The sequence below is a fragment of the Perissodus microlepis genome, chromosome 7 (genome assembly GCF_051167445.1).
Source record: "Perissodus microlepis isolate ML-2025 ecotype Zambia chromosome 7, ASM5116744v1, whole genome shotgun sequence".
Classification (NCBI taxonomy): Eukaryota; Metazoa; Chordata; class Actinopteri; order Cichliformes; family Cichlidae; genus Perissodus; species Perissodus microlepis.
In genome coordinates, this window is record NC_140467.1 from 1,256,590 (window position 1) to 1,273,141 (window position 16,552).

The following is a 16,552-nucleotide window of genomic DNA, read 5'->3' on the forward strand; positions in this document are numbered from 1 at the left end:
CTTTTTAAAGAAGTGTATCCAGACCAGTGGGCACGTGATCCTGACCTTGTTCTGGTGTCACTTTGGGGTCACTGGGCCTATATTTGGTTAAGACCTGTGTCTGCCTTCTATCTCTGACAGCTTCGATATATTCTGTAATTTCATGATCTTTGTTTAGCACCAGATTTCTTTCTCATCTGCTTTGGCTTCTGCTTTCTTTGCATGGTGTTATAATTCGGCGCACTCTGATTGGTATTTGATGGGTTTTGTTTCCGTTGTGTTTGTTCAGCGCTTTGGTCAACGTGAGTCGCTATTTCTTTATAAATGTGCAGAATGAAGTTTATATTGTTGTTTTTCTCTTGATTTCATTCTATTTGTTACAATGACTATAAAGACTCAAGAAAGATAATAAAGAGCCTCTGAAGCTTTCACTCATGCCTACACCACAGAGGAGTGTAATTTTTGGTATGTGAGAGGTCACAGAGGGAGGAGAAGCAGCATGACCGAGTGTTTGGGGGGTGAGTGTGTGTCAGATAAGTGGGAAGTCCTCTCTAGAGTATAAATACATGAGCCTGGTGGACATCGAGCACGAATCTGAGACAGCGTGAAGACATTTGGAGCAGATATTTACAATGGCCAACCACAAAGGCAAGTGAACGTCTGCTGCTGACTGCAGCTATTACTGCTAGTACAAAATTAGTTTGGATTTTAATGTGTGAGAAATGTGCTGAAGGGTGAATTAGCATTTGGGTGCTACAGGACTCGTCCTGGGTCCCCACCGAAGGCTTTCACAGCTTTTGAGCAAAACTAGGACAAGAAGGAAGGCAGCTATGCATTGGGAACATACGTGTAATTTTGCAGATTATGCAAAGTTAATACTTTGTTAATAATCTGATTTAAAGGGAAGAAAAATCAACAGTTGGAAAAATCATAGGCAGAGCAACACAGCCGACGTACATCTTGACTATGATCATGGACTTGACTCTTAGCAATGTCGCAGCTTAAAAAAAGCTGAAACTCCCAAGTCTGTGTAAATGTGTTATTTGGCGATATGACAGAAACCTCTATAAGCCTGATATCAGTGCATGACCGATGTCTGAACTTTCTGCTGTTCGTCTTAGGTTTGATTAGTGATGTGGATCTGAGAAGTCGTGAGAACAACTCGGCACACCGCACCAGGGAGATCGATCAGAAGCGCTTGATCGTCCGTAGGGGTCAGCCCTTCTCCATCACTGTGCAGTGTAATGGCTCTTTGCCCCCCAAACACCACTTGGATCTAGACCTGCACCTCGGTGAGTACAGGCTGACCAGGAAGGAGCTGTAAAGATAGAAAAGATTAAACTCGAGTCTTCTGGGGAACATTGCAAAGAAAGCATCTTGTTTTGGAAGATTTCTTTAGTCAGTCAGCGACCTTATAAGAACTGTAACTCATTAATAAGTCAGTATCAGTTCGTACGTCCTTTCTTATGTTGTCTCAATTTCAACTACAACTTCAAATTGACTTAAGAATTAAGAATGTATATTTATACAGTTATACACAGCTTGTTTGTACCTTTGTAAAAGAAGAAATCATATACAAACACTGATTGTTAGTAAATATTGTGTGTACAATAGACTGTACTGTTACCTTAAATTTAAGTTTTATATGTAGCAAAACTGGGTCTACACATAAGTCTATTGATCGTCAAAGGAGCTTGCAGAGAAAAGCGTCTGGACTTCTTTAAGTTGCTTGAAGACGTTTCACCTCTCATCCGAGAAGCTTCTTCAGTTCTAAGGTCAAATGGTGGAGAGTCCCAGATATAAACCTAGTGGGAGGGTCCCCCCACAGAGGGACAAAAGGACCCCCTGATGAGGTGAAACGTCTTCAAGCAACTTAAAGAAGTCCAGACGCTTTTCTTTGCAAGCTCCTTTGACTACGATGAGCTGGATGACTGAGAACCTTCACAGACATAAGTCTATTGATCCCCAACACTGAACTCGTCCTGATCATTAAAACAGTTCAGATTTATAACCATCACTTGCTGTGTAAAGCTGAACACCTGTTCCATACATGCTGTTGTTTCTGACCCAGAAGGCTTTGTCTGTTTCACCAGGTAAGAGAGACGAGGTGGAGATCAAGGTTCAGAAGGGGCGTGGAGCTGGGGACAAGTGGTGGTTTAACCAGCAGGGAGCACAAGATGAAATGCTGCTGACTCTGCACAGTCCAGCAGATGCTATCATTGGCCAGTACAGTCTGGCTGTGCTGCTGATGTCACCGGACGGACGCATTTTAGAGAAAAAGGACAAAATGAGTTTCCACCTGCTCTATAACCCCTGGTGCAAAGGTAAAGTGTGTGCTCTCTGTGTGTCCGATTGCTTCAGCAGGTCAGACTGAAGCCACTGACACACTCTGAGTTTCATTTGCTTTTTCTGCGATTACGATGAATTAAATTCCACAATAAGCAAAATGATCAGATTACAACTGAAGATTTCATATTAGCAACACTGTCGTGGTCTTTATGCGTTTACCAGATGATGTGGTGTATCTGCCTGACGAGACTCAGCTTCAGGAGTACATCATGAACGAAGAAGGAATAATCTACATGGGGACCTGGGAATACATCAAAAGCATTCACTGGAATTATGGACAGGTAACACACACAAACATTTAAAGTGTGACAGGGCTGAATACATCTGTGTCTGTCAGCCCAGTGGGGGTGTGACAAAGTGGGCGAGAAGACCATTTGTCTATATTCTTAGTTAACGTTCTTGTTTTGATTTAACCATATTTCACATGTAGTCTGCAACAGGCACACATCTACTATCCCGGGTTTGTTTGTTCTTGTGGATCTCCTCACTCCCACCCCCCTTTGAATTTTATATAACCACCTTCCCCTCCTGTCTTCGTCCCACTGTTTCTGCCATCTACCCCTCATTTCGAGCTTAATAATACTCTTTACTTCCTCCTGACCAAAATTCACCACCAGATCAACTATCTCATGATTAGTGGCTGCCTTTGCTAACCTGTCCGCTGCTTCATTCCCCCTTACCCCATAGTGAGCCGGGACCCATACAAACACTACCGATAGACCCATCATATGTATCCTGACTTACCTTACCTACCTGTCTTCCAGAAACAAAAGGAGGAAATGTAGTTTTACTTCCTGCTTTATAGCTTCTGGGTTCATCTGAGGTCACAGGAAGAGACCAAGTGCAGAAGGGGAAGAACTCTTATAATTTAATAAAGTTGATTTTAGAGGGTTTATGAAGAGTTCATCTTACCTACTGAATGCAATGGTCCAGAGGAGAAATTGTTTGGTTAAGTGGACGATTTAAGCAGAAGAACTCGGGTGTTTCAAGAGAAAGGTTCAGGTCAGTGTAGCTGTGAGCAGTTTGACCTTAATTTCCGTTGATTTAAGTGCATCGATGTTTATTTGAACTGAGTTAATTATAGAGTTGAGTTTCTTATTTGTTTCTTTGTAAATATTGTTTGGGTCACAAAATAAATCACTTGCTACACTGGACAGCATCAGTCTCCTGCACTTCTTTGACCGCTTAAGTCAAGTCCTACCACAGGGGGCTGGTGTGAACTGTCACAGCAGTGTGGCAGAGACTCTCAGGCTTTGGCTGGATCAGAAAATCTGTCAGTTGTCTGGAGGAAACATCTGGATGCGATGTGTCAGAATGTAACCAGACCACACAAACAAAGGCTCACCCATTCACAGGTAGCTGCGAGGGCAGAGAGGATGACTAACAGGCAGACTGTGGGTGTAACAGATGCACACGTACAGTGGGGGAAATAATACGAACCTGTGGGGGGAGCTGAAGCCTTGAGTTGCTAAGGAGCAGCCAATAAACCTGAAGGAATGTTTCTGTTAGGAGGGGTGGACCAAAATCCCCCCTGACATGTGCGGTTGTCAGAAAGGGTTTCTTCACCAAGTACTAAGTTATAATTTTCTTGAGGATCAAAAGTCATCAGCACAGAATCCAATACTTATTTCCCCTACTGCACACACTGGGCAGCCGATGGGAAACATTTAGTATTTAGAAAAAGGTTCTTTAGGAAATCGCTCCTGAAAAGCCTTTCCTGTTTTAGGCGCTCTTCTATGGTCTCTCTCACTGGCGTTCTCCTTCTCCTGCAGTTTGAGGACTATGTGATGGACATCTGTTTTGAAGTCCTGAATAACTCCAACGATGCTCTGCGAGACTCACAGATGGACATTGAGCAGAGATTTGACCCCGTCTATGTCAGCAGGATCATCACTGCAATGGTGAGAACCATTTCTGGCTTCCGCTGAAAATAATGTTAACGGCTGGAAAACAGCGCGAGGGAAAACATTTGGTTTCATTTGTGTGAGCACATGATGAACATGATCTGCAGCTCATGAATGCCACAGCAGAGATCCTGAGTCTGATAGCTGAACTCTTGCAGGTGAACTCTAATGATGACAGAGGAGTGCTGACTGGGCGCTGGACTGAGCCGTACTCTGATGGAGTTGCACCGTACCGGTGGACCGGCAGCGCACCGATCCTCCGTCAGTGGAGCAAAGCTGGGGTCAGAGCAGTGAAATATGGCCAGTGCTGGGTGTTTGCTGCTGTTGCATGTACAGGTAACACAGACTTCCCTGCATGCAAGGATAGCTGAATCATTCCTTTAAAAGCATCCCTTCTGCAGCAGTTGTCATTTAAACTACTTCCATCGTTCCACATCTTCAGCACAAATACATTCACAACATCGGATGTAGAAACAAATCATTTGTCTCAGTTGGAGGCGTGTGATCTTTTCACAGTGCTGCGCTGTCTGGGAATCCCAACACGCCTCATCACCAACTTCTCTTCAGCTCATGATGTCGATGGAAACCTCTCTATAGACTTCCTGTTGGATGAAAACCTGCAACCACTGGAGAGCAGAGGAGGGAGAGACAGCAGCTGGTAGGATCACAGGAACTCCTACGATCAGAAAAAATACATAAATATGGCATTATCTAAAGGGAGGTGATACGTTTTCCGTCCTCGCGGTTTTAGGAATTTCCACTGTTGGGTGGAGTCTTGGATGAGGAGAGATGATCTCCCCAAAGGAAATGATGGCTGGCAGGTTTTAGATCCCACCCCTCAAGAACTCAGCGATGGTACGGTCCTAACGTTTGATGTTTTAGTCCACATGTTTTTCTGCTACTTTTCTGTGTAAACTCATTTCTGTATTTCATCCTTATGAACGGCTGTGAGGATTGTCACCGCTGACTTTCTTTAGAGCTAAAACAAAGATGTTGATAGTTTGACTTCCACTTGAAAAAAATACTTTTCAAAACCTTATTTAGTTCAGAAAAGTCCCACAGTTGTTTCCTGAGTGTCAAAACTTAGTTCCAGATGGACTTGGGTGGTCATCAAACTGAATAATAATTGTTAAAAGTGTTTTTATGTCACTTAGTGATTCTCTACTGATGCAGGAAATGCTTTTAAATAAATGGACGTTTGTGCTTCAGGGGTTTTCTGCTGTGGTCCGTGCCCTGTGACGGCTGTCAAGGAGGGAAATCTGGGAGTGAAGTACGATGCTCCGTTTGTGTTTGCAGAGGTGAACGCTGACATCATCCACTGGATCGTTCAGAGAAATGGCCAACGGAGAAAAGTATGTGTTGTTTTTTCAGTTTTTCTATCTTCCAACTCATAGAGCAGTAACCCTCCCCCCCCCCACACACACACACACACACACACACACGTTTTTATAACAGATAATCATTTCTAATGGTCTCTCCGACTTCCACAGATCAGAGTGGACCAGACCACTGTGGGTAGGAACATCAGCACCAAAAGTGTTTATGGGGACTTCAGAGACGACGTCACTGTGCAATACAAATATCCTGAAGGTTAGTTGGAAAGCAGAACACACGCGGTGTTAAATAACGTTTACATGAGTTCATGGCAGTTCTTCATGAAAACTCTTCTCCACAGGATCCAAGAAGGAGAGAGAAGTGTACGAGAAGGCGGGGCGTCGGGTGACAGATGTCCTCAGTGACAGCTCAGAACCAGGACGACTGCAGCTGTCCATCAAGCACGCCAAGCCTGTGTTTGGGACAGACTTTGATGTGATTATTGAGGTATGGACTATTCACACTGCAGCTAAATGAGTGGATGAGCTAAACCTGAATTCATGACACAGTCATTCTGTCAGTAGGTGAAGAATGAAGGAGACCAGGATGCTCACGTCCAGCTGACCATGCTGGCTACGGCTGTTACTTACAGCTCTCTCTATCGGGGGAACTGCCAGAGGCAGACCACCACTGTGATGGTGCCTGCTCACAAAGGTCAGCAGCCTAGATGAGCTCTGACATGTTACAAAGTAACATCTCAGCTGCTCGTGTAATTCTGTAAGAGCTGGATGCTGTTTGATGCTGTGTGTTTGTGTGTTATCAGCTCAGCAGGAAGTGCTGCGCCTGCGCTACGATGACTATGCCCAGTGTGTCTCAGACGATCATCTGATCAGGGTGAAAGCATTCGTAGAGGCTCCAGGCGAGAACGAGCCCCTCCTGACTGTGACTGACATCCCACTCAGCAGACCTGACGTCTTCATACAGGTGGGAACACCTGTAGGGGTCACCTGGGTTATTATAGTTTTATATTTTCTAACACGTTTTAACTGTTTGTTTGTAAGTCAGAGCTGGTTTGTTTGTCCCAGTTCAGGTTTTTTTGTTTGAAAATCTTTCACTTTAGTTTTTACTAGTTTCAGTGTTGGTTTGAGTCTTTTCAGTTATTATTGTGTGGAGGGGACACGTCAGAGGAAGACTTTGGAAAATCAGTATTCCGATAAAAACACTTTGTGAATGCAGTTGACTCGCAGCCTTGTAGACATTCAGTTTCAGTAACACGTCCAAAAACCACCTCAAGTCCACAAAATCATTTCACTTATTTTTAAGTTTTTCAAGATTGTAATTTTTATTTTGGTTTGTATTTTATTTAATTAAAATGTTTTTTTCACATCTGGTTTTAGTTTGAAGTGAACTTAGACTGAACTATAATAACCTGGTAGGACACACAGATGTTTTTGCTGGTGATGTTTCTTTAGTGCTCAAAGAAGAAGAAATGTAAACAGGAAGACTCGGCTATCCTCACAAAGAAAGACATTTGGCTGAATTTAGACACATTTCAAATAATGTAACCAAACAACGTGACATCCAGTGTTATTGTGTTTGGTGATACTTAGTAGACATTCTAGAACACAGAGCGGTCTCCTCTTTCTCCAGGTTCCTGGGAAGGCTTTTGTTCGTGAAGAAGTAAAAGCTTCCATCTCCTTCACCAATCCCTTACCAGTTCCACTGAAAGGAGGTGTGTTCACTGTGGAGGGTGCAGGCCTACTCTCTTCCACTAAGATCCATGTTAGGTAAGTAATGGGTCTGCTGTTTAGAACAAAAGTTTAGCCCACAAAGCAAAGCTTGTCGCGTGTATGAAGAATGAGGCATGGGTCCAACATTGGGAAAATGTGGAATAAATGAGTGCGTGGGTGGGCGTTGTTACATAGAGACTATAAGTATATACTTATAGAAGCCTTCTCAATCACTTAAAAGTATCAGTATTTTACAATCTGCCTAGCGCAGTAGGGACTCGCTGTGGTCATTTGGATCCCTCAGTGTAATAATACGGTTTTTCTGGGCCAGGACAGAGTTGGTCCAAAGGCCAGTCCTTGAACAGGGATTTTTCCATGTGTGAACCAGTGGCTTGATTATAATAAACTGCCCTTGTAGGTTATTCCTGATGACTTTAATGTGGCACTGAGGCACAAATACAGCAGTCAGTAAAAAACAAAATAAAGAACACATGCATCTTCTCTTCCAGTGGGGACATTTCTCCAGGACAGACGGTGTCCATTGTGGTGTCCTTCTCACCCATGAGGACTGGGGTGAGGAAGCTGCTGGTGGACTTTGACTCTGACCGACTGAAAGATGTCAAGGGAGTCACCACAGTGGTCGTCCGCAAGAAGTACAGAAATATCTTCCCTGAAATTACCGAATGTTATTAAGCAACCTTTAAATAATCTGAGACGATGTGACGTGACGTGAGCGGATGAGCCATCGAGCAATCAGCATGTATGTGGAATAAAACATGTTCCACATACATCAGCCTGTGAAAGTCCACAAATACATGATGATAAAGCATTAGTTTGAAGCCACTATGTGTCAGGTATGAACATTTCTGACTTTGCATTATCATATTTTGCATTTTGTTTCGGTTTCACTGCGTTAGCGTCTCATTTCTTACCTTTGACTTTTGCGGTTTGGTTTTTCTGCTGAATTTTGGCGCCTGGCCGACAGTTTAAAGGTTTCTAATAAAGGAAATTCTGTTGTTGTTTGTATTTTTTGTTTGTTTCTTTTTCACTGTTTATAATCACAAAATGTTCAAATGAATGCACTTTTATAATATTTGTGTTTCAGCCAATATATAAAAACATATACAGAAGTTTTTTTCTACCAGTTACTTTAGTTTTTTTATTACTTTTTCTTAAAACAGTTGACCCCGTCTATGTTTATAGCACATTTTGTAAATCAAGACCATTTCAAATATTTAACACATTTCATCATTTTTAAAACTTTAAAAAAATGATGGATTATTTTAAATATAAAATCTCAAAGGAAAAAAGAAAAATAAAGAGGAGCACACGCCCTCAATATAAATGATGATTAAAAATTTAAAGATAAAGTTTAGAGTAGTTAGATCTAAATTTATAGAATCAGCAGCAGAATCACTGTTTAATGAAAAGCAGTTGGAAACAGAACAGATCAAACTCCATGACACAAAGTCAGTTCAAAGTAGTCAAAATATCAGCTAATCCTTACTTTACAAATGCTGCCAATAAACCTTAGGCTGGAAATATTTGTTCTTCAGTAATAGAAATAAAACTCTGAGTTCTGATCACATACTAAAATACTTCAAAGACCACCTTAAACAGAGACATTTCAACTGAAAAAGAAGAGCAGAGCATGCTTTTTGTCAAACAGCTGCAAACTCTTTCCAATGAAAAGACTGAACAGGGAACATCCCAAGTTATCCCAGAAGGTGGCGGCATGCAATGGCACGTCACTGCATGAATCAAAGCTTGAGGGGAGTTAATTCTTCTAATTATTGGTGAAACATAGACCGTGGAAGTTTTGACTTGGGAGACCCGGTTGTGTTGATATGTATATATTAATGTAATGATAAGGTTTACCAGCAGGGGGCACTGTATTTAAGAAAGCTCATGAATGCCTCCAGGGGAGCACATAAAAGAAGACTGGTCTGTGGTGTGATATATGAATGGTGTTAATAAAATGTTTGGAGCAGTAGCTCGCAAGGCATAAGTGGATGCTGTGTTATTTTTAACAAGCGCCACAAAGACAACACACGGTACCAGGAGCAAAAGTGAAGAGTGGAAGCGATAGTTCAAAGTTCTGTTTGAGATGGAAAGTTTGAAGCCACCGGAAGGACCGAAACTGGTGGGGAATGTGGACAGCAACAGGCGGTGTTTTAAGCAGCAGTTTGAGCTGTATACGGCTGCCATGGGACTGGACTCTAAACCCGATGCCAGGAAAATTGCTTTGCTGCTCACGGTAGCTGGTCCTCAAGCCACTGAAGTCTTCAACACGTTTGAGGAAGTTGGTGACAGGAATAAGTACGACAAAGTGGTTTAAAAGTTTGATGCACACTGTTCACCACAGAAGAACACAGTATATGAAAGGTATGTTTTCCGATCTCGGATGCAGCAACCAGAAGAGACTTTTGATTGCTTTGTGACTGGTTTGAAGCTAAAGGCACAGTCATGTGATTTTGGAGAGCTGAAAGATTCTATGGTTCGCGATCAAATTGTGTATGCGATCCATGATAAACGGACTAGAGAACGGCTGCTCAGAGATTCCAAGCTAACTCTGGATGGAGCAGAAAGACTGTGTCATGCAAGTGAGTTAGCCCTGCAGCATGCAAAGACATTTAATGAGACAAGCGTCACTGCAGTACATGATAGTGGAAAAACAGCTGTGGTTAAACAGAAAATGAGGAAGAATATGTCACAAAAGTCCAGCAAAGAGGATACAGTGTACTCCTGTAAGCGATGTGGTAGCAGACATGAACCGAGACAGTGTCCAGCTTATGGCAAAAGATGTTTGAAATGCAATGGAAAAAAATCATTTTGCCAAACAATGTCTGTCGAAAGCCAAACCCAAACCGGTGCATTTAGTTGAAGAGACTGACTTAAGCGAGACTTTCTTTGTGGGCATGGTGTCACTTGGGGATGTAAAAAGTGAGCATAACAAAGCAGAAGACAGTGAGAGACGCTCAGATTATGAAGATACGTGGATTGTTTCACTCCCAATACAAGGAACCTTGGTGACACTAAGGATTGATACAGGCAAACCTAATCAGCATGACAGAGGTCAATGCTATGAAACCAAAGCCCAAAATAATAAAGAAAAGAGTACCTCTGAAAGACTACAATGGGAAGAACATTGAGAGCAGTGGTCAATGCAGACTTAAAGTGACAATAAAACACAAAGATTATGATGTATTGTTTAATGTTGTTCCAGAGGGTCGTGAATCACTGCTGGGTGGCGTGACATCCAAAAGATTGAACCTAGTAGAAAGAGTGTACCACATCAGCTGTGCAGAAGCAGCAAGTGGTCAGCGAGGAGCAGGTGACTCCATTGTACAGCATTATGAGGATGTCTTCAAAGGTTTGGGATGTCTACCATGCACTTACAGTATATAGCTGAAAGAGGATGCAAAGCCAGTGATCCATTCACCACGTAGAGTCCCGGCTCCACCGAAGGACCGTTTAAAGAAAGAACTGGACAGGATGTCGCACCTGCAGGTCATTACAAAAGTGGAAGAACCGACTGCGTGGGTAAACTCAATGGTGTGTGTGGATAAAAGGAATGAAAACAATGATTTGAGAATATGCATGGACCCTGGCGATTTAAATCAAGCCATAAAACGTGAGCACTACCAGATACCAAAGCGTGAAGAGATTGCAAGTGAAATGGCAGGCGCCAGATACTTCTCAAAGCTGGATGCAGCACAGGGTTTTTGGCAAATAAAGCTGGATGAGAAAAGTTCAAAATACTGTACTTTCAATACACCTTTTGGCAGGTACAGATGCCTCAGAATGCCATTAGGCATAATCTCAGCATCTGAGATTTTTCATCGTGCCATGGACAACATGTTAGAGGGATTACAAGGTGTTCGCTGTTGTGTTGATGATGTGGTTATTTGGGGCTCCACCCTACAAGAACATAATGAAAGACTGGTGAAGGTGCTGCAACGTGTGAGGGAGAATGGATTAAAGTGTCATTTTGGTGTAAAGGAAAGAACATTTTTGGGAGACAAATTTTCTGCTGGAGGTATTGAGCCAGATGAAAGAAAAATAAAAGCCATCGCAACAATGCCACGCCCGACAGATAAGAGAGGTGTGCTCAGAGTGATGGGAATGATAAACTTTGTTGGAAAATTCATACCTAACTTGTCAGTGAGAACATCAGCACTAAGGGAGTTACTTCGTGATTCCATAGCATTTAAATGGTCAGCGAGGCATGAGCAAGAATGGAATGATTTAAAAACCACACTGACAACGCGCCCAGTGATTGCATATTATGATCCAACTACGAGTCTGAAAATCTCAACAGATGCCTCAAAGGATGGGCTTGGAACTGTTTTACTTCAAGCTGAAGAGGGGAGCTGGAAACCAGTTGCTTATGCTTCTAGATCCATGACTAAGTCTGAAACCAGATATGCTCAGATTGAGAAAGAATGTATGGACTTGATATTTTTCCGGTAACAGTGGGATGCACACAGGGCAGCCGACAAAAGGTAGTATGCTCCGACATTATCAGCTCATCCGTCTTTCATGTCAAACTGAATTATTTAAATTTAAAGTTATTGTTTACTTTCTTGTGGTCCAGAAATGACATGCTTATAGAATAAAATAGAATACAATAGAATGCCTTTTATTGTCACTAAACGCATGTACAGTGAGATACAGAGCATCTCCAGTGCAGACGTGTGGGAAAAGAAAGAGGAGGGTGCGGTGCACAGTTAGCAGCACTATATACACATGAACAGCATTCAAAAATAAATGTGCAACTATACAGGGTGGGCCATTTATATGGAGACACCGTAATAACAGGGGAATGGTTGGTGATATTAAAGTCCTGTTTGTGGCACATTAGTACATGTGAGGGGGCAAACTCCTCCAGATGGGTGGTGACCATGGTGGCCATTTAGAAGTCGGCCATCTTGAATACAACTTTTGTTTCTTCAATAGGAAGAGGGCCATGTGACACATCAAACTTATTGGTAATGTCACAAGAACAACAATGGTGTGCTTCCTGTGATCCTACCAGCTGCTGTCTCTCCCTCCTCTGCTCTCCAGTGGTTGCAGGTTTTCATCCAACAGGAAGTCTATAGAGAGGTTTCCATCAACATCATGAGCTGAAGAGAAGTTGGTGATGAGGCGTGTTGGGATTCCCAGACAGCGCAGCACTGTGAAAAGATCACACGCCTCCAACTGAGACAAATGATTTGTTTCTACATCCGATGTTGTGAATGTATTTGTGCTGAAGATGTGGAACGATGGAAGTAGTTTAAATGACAACTGCTACAGAAGGGATGCTTTTAAAGGAATGATTCAGCTATCCTTGCATGCAGGGAAGTCTGTGTTACCTGTACATGCAACAGCAGCAAACACCCAGCACTGGCCATATTTCACTGCTCTGACCCCAGCTTTGCTCCACTGACGGAGGATCGGTGCGCTGCCGGTCCACCGGTACGGTGCAACTCCATCAGAGTACGGCTCAGTCCAGCGCCCAGTCAGCACTCCTCTGTCATCATTAGAGTTCACCTGCAAGAGTTCACCTATCAGACTCAGGATCTCTGCTGTGGCATTCATGAGCTGCAGATCATGTTCATCATGTGCTCACACAAATGAAACCAAATGTTTTCCCTCGCGCTGTTTTCCAGCCGTTAACATTATTTTCAGCGGAAGCCAGAAATGGTTCTCACCATTGCAGTGATGATCCTGCTGACATAGACGGGGTCAAATCTCTGCTCAATGTCCATCTGTGAGTCTCGCAGAGCATCGTTGGAGTTATTCAGGACTTCAAAACAGATGTCCATCACATAGTCCTCAAACTGCAGGAGAAGGAGAACGCCAGTGAGAGAGACCATAGAAGAGCGCCTAAAAACAGGAAAGGCTTTTCAGGAGCGATTTCCTAAAGAACCTTTTTCTAAATACTAAATGTTTCCCATCGGCTGCCCAGTGTGTGCAGTAGGGGAAATAAGTATTGGATTCTGTGCTGATGACTTTTGATCCTCAAGAAAATTATAACTTAGTACTTGGTGAAGAAACCCTTTCTGACAACCGCACATGTCAGGGGGGATTTTGGTCCACCCCTCCTAACAGAAACACTCCTTCAGGTTTATTGGCTGCTCCTTAGCAACTCAAGGCTTCAGCTCCCCCCACAGGTTCGTATTATTTCCCCCACTGTACGTGTGCATCTGTTACACCCACAGTCTGCCTGTTAGTCATCCTCTCTGCCCTCGCAGCTACCTGTGAATGGGTGAGCCTTTGTTTGTGTGGTCTGGTTACATTCTGACACATCGCATCCAGATGTTTCCTCCAGACAACTGACAGATTTTCTGATCCAGCCAAAGCCTGAGAGTCTCTGCCACACTGCTGTGACAGTTCACACCAGCCCCCTGTGGTAGGACTTGACTTAAGCGGTCAAAGAAGTGCAGGAGACTGATGCTGTCCAGTGTAGCAAGTGATTTATTTTGTGACCCAAACAATATTTACAAAGAAACAAATAAGAAACTCAACTCTATAATTAACTCAGTTCAAATAAACATCGCTGCACTTAAATCAACGGAAATTAAGGTCAAACTGCTCACAGCTACACTGACCTGAACCTTTCTCTTGAAACACCCGAGTTCTTCTGCTTAAATCGTCCACTTAACCAAACAATTTCTCCTCTGGACCATTGCATTCAGTAGGTAAGATGAACTCTTCATAAACCCTCTAAAATCAACTTTATTAAATTATAAGAGTTCTTCCCCTTCTGCACTTGGTCTCTTCCTGTGACCTCAGATGAACCCAGAAGCTATAAAGCAGGAAGTAAAACTACATTTCCTCCTTTTGTTTCTGGAAGACAGGTAGGTAAGGTAAGTCAGGATACATATGATGGGTCTATCGGTAGTGTTTGTATGGGTCCCGGCTCACTATGGGGTAAGGGGGAATGAAGCAGCGGACAGGTTAGCAAAGGCAGCCACTAATCATGAGATCTGGTGGTGAATTTTGGTCAGGAGGAAGTAAAGAGTATTATTAAGCTCGAAATGAGGGGTAGATGGCAGAAACAGTGGGACGAAGACAGGAGGGGAAGGTGGTTATATAAAATTCAAAGGGGGGTGGGAGTGAGGAGATCCACAAGAAGGAGTAGGCGAGAGGAGGTGGTGGTGTCAAGACTGAGATTTGGGCATATGGGTTTGAATTCCACACTGTTCTTGATAGGGAAGCATGCCTCAGGGAAATGTGATTGTTGTGGAGCGGATGAAACTTTGGAGCATGTTGTTTTGCAGTGTCGGAAATATACGGTAGAGAGGAGACGGTTGGTCCGAAATCTCAGTAGCATTGATATGAAACTTGATCTTGTAGGGTTACTACAGAGGGAGGCGGGGGGTAAGTGTTATCAGGCATTGTTTCAGTTTTTGAGAGAAGTAAGGTTGTTTGGGAGGATATGAAGTGTTTTTTTCTTTTTTTTTGAGCGTGATTTCTGTCCACACTCCATAGCAGTGGTGGCGGTAATGCAACATGCAGTTGTTTGCCAACCGCCAATAATACGTAAAAGAAGAAGAAGGTAAGGTAAGTTGTAAACAATACAAATTAACAGTTGAAATAAAGAACATGTTAACTTAAACTTGTAGGGATTGATTTAAACTAAGATGTTATATTATATAATCTGTAAAAGTGCAAAACATAAACAAACCCGGGATAGTAGATGTGTGCCTGTTGCAGACTACATGTGAAATATGGTTAAATCAAAACAAGAATGTTAACTAAGAATATAGACAAATGGTCTTCTCGCCCACTTTGTCACACCCCCACTGGGCTGACAGACACAGATGTATTCAGCCCTGTCACACTTTAAATGTTTGTGTGTGTTACCTGTCCATAATTCCAGTGAATGCTTTTGATGTATTCCCAGGTCCCCATGTAGATTATTCCTTCTTCGTTCATGATGTACTCCTGAAGCTGAGTCTCGTCAGGCAGATACACCACATCATCTGGTAAACGCATAAAGACCACGACAGTGTTGCTAATATGAAATCTTCAGTTGTAATCTGATCATTTTGCTTATTGTGGAATTTAATTCATCGTAATCGCAGAAAAAGCAAATGAAACTCAGAGTGTGTCAGTGGCTTCAGTCTGACCTGCTGAAGCAATCGGACACACAGAGAGCACACACTTTACCTTTGCACCAGGGGTTATAGAGCAGGTGGAAACTCATTTTGTCCTTTTTCTCTAAAATGCGTCCGTCCGGTGACATCAGCAGCACAGCCAGACTGTACTGGCCAATGATAGCATCTGCTGGACTGTGCAGAGTCAGCAGCATTTCATCTTGTGCTCCCTGCTGGTTAAACCACCACTTGTCCCCAGCTCCACGCCCCTTCTGAACCTTGATCTCCACCTCGTCTCTCTTACCTGGTGAAACAAACAAAGCCTTCTGGGTCAGAAACACAAAAAAACAGCACATATTGAGTTTTTGCATTTGATTTCTTCTTCTTCATTTACTATGTAAGTACAGATAGAAAACTAAGTTATGTGTAATTGTATAACTATATCGTATAACTTGTTATAAAATTCACAAGTCAGTTTGAAATCTATCCATCCATCGTCGTCCCCTTATCCAGGGCTGGGTCGCAGGGGCAGCAGCTCTTTTGACTATTTTTGTGTGTACACCCATCGATAACAACAACATGCTTTCTTTGCAAATTTGCCTCAAAAGAGCATCAAATTTAATCTTTTCTATCTTTACAGCTCCTTCCTGGTCAGCCTGTACTCACCGAGGTGCAGGACTAGATCCAAGTGGTGTTTGGAGGGCAAAGAGCCATTACACTGCACAGGGATGGAGAAGGGCTGACCCCTACGGACGATCAAGCGCTTCTGATCGATCTCCCTGGTGCGGTGTGCCGAGTTGTTCTCACGACTTCTCAGATCCACATCACTAATCAAACCTAAGACGAACAGCAGAGGCAAAGTTCAGCAGTCTGTCTACAATTCAGCTCCGTCATTATGGTTTAATTATATAGGTTGAGTCACACGTGGGGACACATGTCAAAATGTCTCTTTGATGTTAAAGAGACAGATACAGACATAAACCTGAAACATAAAAGATGAGACTTACTGCTGCGGTTTGCCATGGTTTCCATCACAGTTCTGTATTTATAGAGATGTCCTACCACACTTCTGAAACACACTCAGTTGACCTCTTTGTGACTTTTCCACACCCTTATGTATAAAGCAACACTTTTGCATTAGCGTAAAACAGAGAAAAGAGAAGTTAATGTTTATCAGTAAACGTTTAAG

At 42.8% G+C, this 16,552-nt stretch overlaps 2 protein-coding genes across 2 annotated transcripts; one reads left to right on the forward strand and one right to left on the reverse strand.

Moving 5' to 3' along the window:
* Positions 1-553: 553 nt before the first annotated feature.
* Positions 554-8,326, forward strand: tgm2l (transglutaminase 2, like). Its single transcript, XM_084932711.1, has 15 exons — positions 554-627; positions 1,101-1,271; positions 2,073-2,303; positions 2,491-2,609; positions 4,101-4,229; positions 4,391-4,568; positions 4,749-4,890; positions 4,984-5,087; positions 5,442-5,584; positions 5,723-5,822; positions 5,908-6,053; positions 6,131-6,260; positions 6,370-6,530; positions 7,197-7,333; positions 7,786-8,326. Exons 1-15 carry the CDS (start codon positions 612-614, stop codon positions 7,967-7,969), a joined length of 2,091 nt encoding a protein of 696 aa, XP_084788837.1. The 5' UTR covers positions 554-611; the 3' UTR covers positions 7,970-8,326.
* Positions 8,327-11,919: 3,593 nt separating this feature from the next.
* Positions 11,920-16,386, reverse strand: LOC146382232 (protein-glutamine gamma-glutamyltransferase 2-like). The gene is made up of 7 exons (XM_084936732.1): positions 16,371-16,386; positions 16,030-16,200; positions 15,437-15,667; positions 15,131-15,249; positions 12,973-13,101; positions 12,634-12,811; positions 11,920-12,453 (listed from the first exon to the last, which is right to left on the reverse strand). Exons 1-7 carry the CDS (start codon positions 16,384-16,386, stop codon positions 12,308-12,310), a joined length of 990 nt encoding a protein of 329 aa, XP_084792858.1. The 3' UTR covers positions 11,920-12,307.
* Positions 16,387-16,552: the final 166 nt, after the last annotated feature.

Bases quoted from the DNA above. Each gene is read 5' to 3' on its own strand.
- tgm2l (XM_084932711.1), top strand. The intron at 1,272-2,072 runs GTGAGTACAGGC...CTGTTTCACCAG, and splicing joins GGATCTAGACCTGCACCTCG to GTAAGAGAGACGAGGTGGAG. The intron at 4,569-4,748 runs GTAACACAGACT...ATCTTTTCACAG, and splicing joins TGCTGCTGTTGCATGTACAG to TGCTGCGCTGTCTGGGAATC.
- LOC146382232 (XM_084936732.1), bottom strand. The intron at 13,102-15,130 runs GTAACACACACA...CTTCTCCTGCAG, and splicing joins TTCACTGGAATTATGGACAG to TTTGAGGACTATGTGATGGA. The intron at 12,812-12,972 runs GTGAGAACCATT...GAACTCTTGCAG, and splicing joins GCAGGATCATCACTGCAATG to GTGAACTCTAATGATGACAG.